Source organism: Eucyclogobius newberryi, unplaced genomic scaffold, assembly GCF_026437365.1.
Source record: "Eucyclogobius newberryi isolate DKJ021-1_F unplaced genomic scaffold, fEucNew1.0.hap1 SCAF_3, whole genome shotgun sequence".
NCBI classification, from domain to species: Eukaryota; Metazoa; Chordata; class Actinopteri; order Gobiiformes; family Gobiidae; genus Eucyclogobius; species Eucyclogobius newberryi.
In genome coordinates, this window is record NW_027315945.1 from 2,052,960 (window position 1) to 2,061,951 (window position 8,992).

General features: G+C 55.7%; 1 protein-coding gene across 1 annotated transcript; it reads right to left on the bottom strand.

Annotated features, from left to right (window-relative positions):
- Positions 1-1,531: 1,531 nt before the first annotated feature.
- On the bottom strand, positions 1,532-5,746 carry LOC140373508 (uncharacterized; the record flags this gene model as incomplete). Its single annotated transcript, XM_072460035.1, has 3 exons — positions 1,532-1,537; positions 3,491-3,751; positions 4,559-5,746. Coding segments are annotated over 3 exons (1,455 nt in total), but the record flags the coding sequence as incomplete, so codon positions are not given.
- Positions 5,747-8,992: the final 3,246 nt, after the last annotated feature.

The following is an 8,992-nucleotide window of genomic DNA, read 5'->3' on the forward strand; positions in this document are numbered from 1 at the left end:
GTCTGTGTTATGAGTCCAGTCCAGTTTGTGGTTCAGATGAACACCAGGTCCTTGTATGAGTCACTCTCTCAATGTCCTGTCCCTGGATGTTCACTGGTGAGGGGGGCGTGGCCTCTGTGGAAGTCCACCACCATCTCCTTGGTCTTCCCCGCGTTGATGAGGAGGTGGTTCCACAAAGTCCTGCTCCAGTCCTCTGTCCTCCACATCATCGTCGTCCGTGATGAGTCCGATGATGGCAGAGTCATCAGAGAACTTCTGCAGGACACAACTGTCCATGTCTGAGGTCTGCAGTGTAAAGGGTGAAGAGAAAGGGCGCGAGGACAGTGCCCTGGGGCGCCCCCACACTGCAGGTCCGAGTGTCAGACACACAGTCTCGGGCTCTCACAAACTGGGGTCGGTCCGTGAGGTAGTCCAGGATCCACTCTGCAGGTCGTACTCCACATCAGCCGTCTCCAGCTTGTCCCTCAGGAGCTGATGGTGTTGAAGGCGCTGGAAAGATCGAAGAACAGGATCCTCACAGAGCTGCCAGGCTTCTCCAGGTGAGAGAGAGAGAGCGGTGCAGCAGGGAGATGACGGCGTCCTCCACTCCGATGTCAGGCCGATATGCAAACTGCAGCGGGTCCATGGCTGAGCTCACGGTGGAGCGGAGGTGGTCCAGGACCAGCTCCAGTGTCTTCATCAGGTGGGACGTGAGAGCCACTGGCCTGAAGCTGTTGAGGTCTTTGGCGCGCGGTGTCTTGGGCACAGGCCCCACACAGGAGGTCTTCAGACCTGTGGTACCACCCTCAGCTTCAGGCTCATGTTGAAGACATGCTCCATAACTCTTGACTTCACTTCTCCACCACCCGACTCACAAATCTTCCCACTTCATGTTGATCATTGAAAACTCCGTCTTTCTCGTCACACAAATCATTCCAACCACATATTTTTTATCACTATTCACATTTTAACAAGTTTCTCTCAAGGAAACCTCCTCATTTCTCTTCCTCTTATCTTCAAGTAACCCCACTTTTACTTTTTCGCTAACGACTCAATCTCTTTCCTCCACGTGCTTTAGAAATCCGACCGTCACGCTCTCTCCTCGACCACTTCATCTCGCCGATCGACCTCCAACGAAAATGATCGTCTTTATTCGTGACTTTCCATGTGCTCCCTTTTCTCTCAATTTTTCCATCATCTTTGCTTTTCTTTTTTGTTTCTGATCCTTCTTTTTCGCTCTCGTCACAATCTGACTCCATCTGGCGACCGGTTCCCTCTCGTGCCCTAAACTTTTTGCAAAACGTTGGTGAAATGTGCTGTCAGCTGTAAACACCGCACACTTGCTACGCTCCCGCCCACTTTCTACATGCAGCCAATCATACACCAGTTCAACCAAAATAACCAATGAGACAAGGGTAAAGAGAGCCTGCGTCCAACCAGAGATGGAGAAGCATTTCAGATGGACAGCCAGAGAAGCCAATCAGTGCTCAGAGATGGGAACAGTGTAGAAGAGAGGGTCAGCCCGAGGGTCAGCCCATGGGTCAGCCTCGGCTCAGCCCTAATGACACATTTCAACATGAAACTTCTGCTGTTGAATAGAAAGCTCTGTGATAAACACCACAGACTGTGCAATTTATGACTTTAAAAAGTTGAAACATGAAAAAACCACATAATAAAAGCATAAGTCTGTGCAGGGATCGTACCCAGGTCATCTGTGTCCCAACCTTTCATTTGACCTGCTAAGGCTACAGGCATCTGTTCATAATGTGCTGCATTTTACAACTAAATCAAAACACATCTGTAGTGAACGTATTTATTGATATAAGGATTTTGGTATATTCTTTAAAATACCACATTCCCCCTTTTTAAGACTGAAAAACATCCAAAGCTTTTGGAAAAATATCCGGGTCTTGAGCCCCCTGAGCCTCCCCCCGCTCGCCTGACAAGAACATGGTGATGGAGTTTTGCACTACAGCGGACATGATCGCAGACGTTCACTAAAACGGTCAACAAGCTAAACATGGAGCGGTTTCCAAGTTTTATTTTTGGAGTGTAAGTGTAAACGGTGTAACGTTTATGAAGGTGCGTTTGTTCACTCTCCCTAAGACAAGTTCGTTCTGTCCCTACCTAACTTTACAAGTTACAAAGTACACCTTTTATAGGTGGTAACAAACATGACATAATCACAACCCAAATCAGCTCAAAAAGAGATAGACCAGACTATCACGTCTGTGACGGTTCCATCTCTTCAGAGGTTTAATCAAAGACCATTTCCACACTGAATCCGGTCCTGACGCATTAATTGATGATTAAGAGGCGCCGGACAGAAGATATTCAGTATAATCAGGACCTCATATTCTTATCCCATCTGCACAGGAGAACAACAAAGATATTAATTCCGTGACATGTCATGGCCTAAAACAACATTAGAATGACATGACATGACCCATTTTCTGCCATTACAGTACTCTTAAATAAATTAGAGATCATGGAACTGGAACCTGCCTCAGTGTAATCAAGAACAAACCTGTCTGTTATTTTTTAGTTTAATGTAAAGTTTATTTTAAGGTACAACCGCTCATGCCACATATATATGACCTATATGACCATATATGACACGAACTATGATGAAACATTTCAAACCAAAACTGCTGTCACACTTTTCATTCACATCATTTGAGTTTCTACAAAAGTTCATGTCACTCGATGTGTCTGGATGACTCAGTATTAGAGTCTTAAGGAGCAGAGCGGTGAAGAGGCCCCTGCCAGGCTATGTGGGGGGCCCAGCAGGAGCGCCAGCGTTGGCAGTAGCAGTGGCATTAGTGGGGGCGGCAGTGGCATCAGTGGGGGCGGCAGTGGCATTAGTGGGGGCGGCAGTGGCATCAGTGGGGGCGGCAGTGGCATCAGTGGGGGCGGCAGTGGCATTAGTGGGGGCGGCAGTGGCATCAGTGGGGGCGGCAGTGGCATTAGTGGGGGCGGGAGTGGGGGCGGCAGTGGCATTAGTGGGGGCGGCAGTGGCATCAGTGGGGGCGGCAGTGGCATCAGTGGGGGCGGCAGTGGCATCAGTGGGGGCGGCAGTGGCATCAGTGGGGGCGGCAGTGACTTTAGTGGGGGCGGCAGTGGCATCGGGGGCGGCAGTGGCATCAGTGGGGGCGGCAGTGACTTTAGTGGGGGCGGCAGTGGCATCAGTGGGGGCAGAAGTGGCATCAGTGGGGGCGGCAGTGACTTTAGTGGGGGCGGCAGTGGCATTAGTGGGGGCGGCAGTGGCATCAGTGGGGGCGGCAGTGGCATCAGTGGGGGCGGCAGTGGCATTAGTGGGGGCGGCAGTGGCATCAGTGGGGGCGGCAGTGGCATTAGTGGGGGCGGGAGTGGGGGCGGCAGTGGCATTAGTGGGGGCGGCAGTGGCATCAGTGGGGGCGGCAGTGGCATCAGTGGGGGCGGCAGTGGCATTAGTGGGGGCGGCAGTGGCATCAGTGGGGGCGGCAGTGGCATCAGTGGGGGCGGCAGTGGCATTAGTGGGGGCGGCAGTGGCATCAGTGGGGGCGGCAGTGGCATTAGTGGGGGCGGGAGTGGGGGCGGCAGTGGCATTAGTGGGGGCGGCAGTGGCATCAGTGGGGGCGGCAGTGGCATCAGTGGGGGCGGCAGTGGCATCAGTGGGGGCGGCAGTGGCATCAGTGGGGGCGGCAGTGGCATTAGTGGGGGCGGCAGTGGCATCAGTGGGGGCGGCAGTGGCATTAGTGGGGGCGGGAGTGGGGGCGGCAGTGGCATTAGTGGGGGCGGCAGTGGCATCAGTGGGGGCGGCAGTGGCATCAGTGGGGGCGGCAGTGGCATCAGTGGGGGCGGCAGTGGCATCAGTGGGGGCGGCAGTGACTTTAGTGGGGGCGGCAGTGGCATCGGGGGCGGCAGTGGCATCAGTGGGGGCGGCAGTGACTTTAGTGGGGGCGGCAGTGGCATCAGTGGGGGCAGAAGTGGCATCAGTGGGGGCGGCAGTGACTTTAGTGGGGGCGGCAGTGGCATTAGTGGGGGCGGCAGTGGCATCAGTGGGGGCGGCAGTGGCATCAGTGGGGGCGGCAGTGGCATTAGTGGGGGCGGCAGTGGCATCAGTGGGGGCGGCAGTGGCATTAGTGGGGGCGGGAGTGGGGGCGGCAGTGGCATTAGTGGGGGCGGCAGTGGCATCAGTGGGGGCGGCAGTGGCATCAGTGGGGGCGGCAGTGGCATTAGTGGGGGCGGCAGTGGCATCAGTGGGGGCGGCAGTGGCATCAGTGGGGGCGGCAGTGGCATTAGTGGGGGCGGCAGTGGCATCAGTGGGGGCGGCAGTGGCATTAGTGGGGGCGGGAGTGGGGGCGGCAGTGGCATTAGTGGGGGCGGCAGTGGCATCAGTGGGGGCGGCAGTGGCATCAGTGGGGGCGGCAGTGGCATCAGTGGGGGCGGCAGTGGCATCAGTGGGGGCGGCAGTGACTTTAGTGGGGGCGGCAGTGGCATCGGGGGCGGCAGTGGCATCAGTGGGGGCGGCAGTGACTTTAGTGGGGGCGGCAGTGGCATCGGGGGCGGCAGTGGCATCAGTGGGGGCGGCAGTGACTTTAGTGGGGGCGGCAGTGGCATCAGTGGGGGCGGAAGTGGCATTAGTGGGGGCGGCAGTGGCATCAGTGGGGGCGGCAGTGGCATTAGTGGGGGCGGCAGTGGGGGCGGCAGTGGGGGCGGCAGTGGCATCAGTGGGGGCGGCAGTGGCATCAGTGGGGGCGGCAGTGGCATCAGTGGGGGCGGCAGTGGCATTAGTGGGGGCGGGAGTGGCATCAGTGGCAGTGGCATCGGGGGCGGCAGTGGCATCAGTGGGGGCGGCAGTGGCATCAGTGGGGGTGGCAGTGGCATCAGTGGGGGCGGCAGTGGCATCAGTGGGGGCGGCAGTGGCATCAGTGGGGGCGGCAGTGGCAGTAGTGGGGGCGGGAGTGGCATCAGTGGCAGTGGCATCGGGGGCGGCAGTGGCATCAGTGGGGGCGGCAGTGGCATCAGTGGGGGCGGCAGTGGCATTAGTGGGGGCGGGAGTGGGGGCGGCAGTGGCATTAGTGGGGGCGGCAGTGGCATCAGTGGGGGCGGCAGTGGCATCAGTGGGGGCGGCAGTGGCATCAGTGGGGGCGGCAGTGGCATCAGTGGGGGCGGGAGTGGGGGCGGGAGTGGGGGCGGCAGTGGCATCAGTGGGGGCGGCAGTGGCATCAGTGGGGGCGGCAGTGGCATCAGTGGGGGCGGCAGTGGCATTAGTGGGGGCGGGAGTGGGGGCGGCAGTGGCATTAGTGGGGGCGGCAGTGGCATCAGTGGGGGCGGCAGTGGCATCAGTGGGGGCGGCAGTGGCATCAGTGGGGGCGGCAGTGGCATCAGTGGGGGCGGGAGTGGGGGCGGCAGTGGCATCAGTGGGGGCGGGAGTGGGGGCGGCAGTGGCATCAGTGGGGGCGGCAGTGGCATCAGTGGGGGCGGCAGTGGCATCAGTGGGGGCGGGAGTGGGGGCGGCAGTGGCATTAGTGGGGGCGGCAGTGGCATTAGTGGGGGCGGCAGTGGCATCGGGGGCGGCAGTGGCATCAGTGGGGGCGGCAGTGGCATCAGTGGGGGCGGCAGTGGCATTAGTGGGGGCGGCAGTGGGGGCGGCAGTGGCATCAGTGGGGGCGGCAGTGGCATCAGTGGGGGCGGCAGTGGCATCAGTGGGGGCGGCAGTGGCATCAGTGGGGGCGGCAGTGGCATCAGTGGGGCCGGCAGTGGCATCAGTGGGGGCGGCAGTGGCATTAGTGGGGGCGGGAGTGGGGGCGGCAGTGGCATTAGTGGGGATGGCAGTGGCATCAGTGGGGGCGGCAGTGGCATCAGTGGCAGTGGCGTCAGTGGCAGTGGCGTCAGTGGCAGTGGCATCAGTGGCAGTGGCATCAGTGGCAGTGGCATCAGTGGCATCAGTGGCATCAGTGGCGGTGGCATCAGTGGCATCAGTGGCATCAGTGGCAGTGGCATCAGTGGCATCGGTGGCATCAGTGGCAGTGGCATCAGTGGCATCGGTGGCATCAGTGGCATCAGTGGCGGTGGCATCAGTGGCATCAGTGGCATCAGTGGCGGTGGCATCAGTGGCATCAGTGGCATCAGTGGCGGTGGCATCAGTGGCATCAGTGGCAGTGGCAGTGGCATCAGTGGCATCGGTGGCATCAGTGGCATCAGTGAAATCAGTGGCATCAGTGGCATCAGTGGCAGTGGCATCAGTGGCGGTGGCATCAGTGGCGGTGGCATCAGTGGCATCAGTGGCATCAGTGGCATCAGTGGCATCAGTGGCATCAGTGGCATCAGTGGCAGTGGCATCAGTGGCATCAGTGGCAGTGGCATCAGTGGCATCAGTGACATCAGTGGCATCAGTGGCATCAGTGGCAGTGGCATCAGTGGCAGTGGCATCAGTGGCGGTGGCATCAGTGGCGGTGGCATCAGTGGCAGTGGCATCAGTGGCCGTGGCATCAGTGGCAGTGGCATCAGTGGCCGTGGCATCAGTGGCAGTGGCATCAGTGGCATCAGTGGCATCAGTGGCAGTGGCATCAGTGGCATCAGTGGCATCAGTGGCATCAGTGGCATCAGTGGCATCAGTGGCATCAGTGGCGGTGGCATCAGTGGCAGTGGCATCAGTGGCGGTGGCATCAGTGGCATCAGTGGCGGTGGCATCAGTGTCAGTGGCATTAGTGGCGGTGGCATCAGATTCTCTTCCATCCGCGGCCATAGATGCTTTAATAAGTAACAGAAAAAATGATGATCCAAAACATGACATTGTTCAACCTTTGAGAATATTTACACACTTTTGAGTTCAGTTCATATGTTTTTAGTGGACAGATTATAGTCCAAAACCCATTATTTGCAGGACATAAATGTACCGTTACATTAAGGGTTTATGATCAATAGTTAAAAAAACAAATTATGCCGTTACAAGATGATGGTAATCTTCTTCCCTACGTATCGTTATAGTTTTATACTAAGACATTTAAATAAGTTGGATCATCTGCAGCTCATGTTCACGTTCCTCTAGAACACAAATCCCAGGGAAACTCTGCTATTCGATTGGAAACATCTTTAATTCTATAGAACTTATAGAAGATAAATTCATGAGATTTACTTACCAATAAACAGCAAGGAAAGAAAAACGGTCGACAGCATTCTGAACATTTTTAACACCTGTAATAAAATAATTGAATGTTAATAATTGTAGTGAGGACTGTAACAACGTGATATACGAAAACGACTTGGCCGGGAATCACCGCAGGGCGTCGGGTCAGGACAGCGTTGGTATGTTCAGGTGAGTGAACGAGGAGACACGTCGATGGGTCAGGAGCTTTATTCAATCTCACAGGTATAAAATCGTATTTTCTTTGTCTCGTCAACGTCTTCTTCTTCTTCGTCTTTGGTGTTTTATGGCGGCTGAAGTGTCACATTACCGCCAGACTTTATTCTTTAGACTTTATCCTTTAGATGTTGTTGTTGTTGTTGTTGTTGTTGTTGTTTTATGGCGGTTGGCAACCGAGTGTCGCATTACCGCCAGACTTTATTCCCTAGACTTTGTTGTAGTCCTAAAAGTTCCTCTTCCAGTGCCCTGACTTCCAGTGCTTTGACAAAGCCCAAGAGGTCATGAGATGCCTTTGTCATTGTATCCTATAGAAGTTCTTCCTCCCCTCAGACTTTGTCGTAGTCCTTAAAAATTCTTATTCCATTGCTTTGGAAGTACAAAGCCCATGAGGTCATGGGACGTCTTTGTCGTTTTATCCTTTAGAAGTCCTTCTTCCATCACTTTGGCGTTTCTAGGCCCATGAAGTCAAAGCGTGTTAGAACATCCTCTTGCTCCTCATCCTCGGCTCAGTCTCCAACACCCCCCAACTCTATAAATGTTTACCCAGCCCTGTGCTATATAAGTAAGCAACCACAGCCTGACACAAACCCTGTGACTGGATCGCAAGATTGTTCCGCGGATTGAACTCCCGCCCATTATTCCGAAACCACAAGGCCAACCCGGTCCTTTCTCTATCATAAGCCTCACAGCGAATCAGCACATGCTCGACGGTCTCTGGCACCCGACAGCGACCACACAGACCGGTCGGATGTTTGCCTATCCTACTCAGTGACCAATTGAGTCCAGTATGGCCAATCCTCATGCGGGCGAAGGCCCTTTCCTCCCACATGTTCCTGCCCATAGACCTGCAAGGACCCACACTACCCTGTATGTGATAGAGATGCCGTCCAGTAACACAGTGGCTCCAAAATTCCTGCCAAAGGCCGACCACATGACTCTTGATAACGGGCTTGATTTCAGATTTGCTTAACTCAACCGCCACATCAATTGATGGCCGCCTAAGGGAACGTTTAGCCAGTGTATCAGCCATTTTGTTACCATCCACCCCCACTTGCGCAGGAACCCAAATGAAGGAAACCCTCACATCCTTCCTGGACAGGGAGAGTATCAGACAGAAGATGCCATTCAACACATTCTGTCTGCAATCCGATTTCCCAGATTTAATGCTTTGCAATGCAGAAAGGCTGTCAGAGGCCACCACAATGCCGCAACACTGTAAAGCAGATTCCGCCCATTCCAATGCCAACCGTATCGCTATGAGTTCCGACGTGAAAACACAAAGGCGATCTGTCAACCTCTTCTTGACCGCTAGCCCCAGGTTAGGCACAAAATAAGCAGCTCCAGTACGCCCACTCTCAGGATCCCTAGACCCGTCGGTATAAATAAACACATCATCTGAGTGCCTATCGATGAGCGCTTGAACGGCAAACTGCGGTGCCCTCCCAGCGACTCCTCTAAGCTTGCTATGCAAGCTAACATCAACAGGAGCCGGGACAAACTTCCACGGAGCTATAGTAGACAAAGCCACCGACGGGCTCACACGCAGATCACCAACCCCCGCAAGCCGCGCTTTCGCATTTCCTATCTGGCTAAAAATCATACTGCCAGCCTCATTCTGTCCCCCATCAACCCTGAGAAAGTCCCTCACCGGGTGAGAGCTCG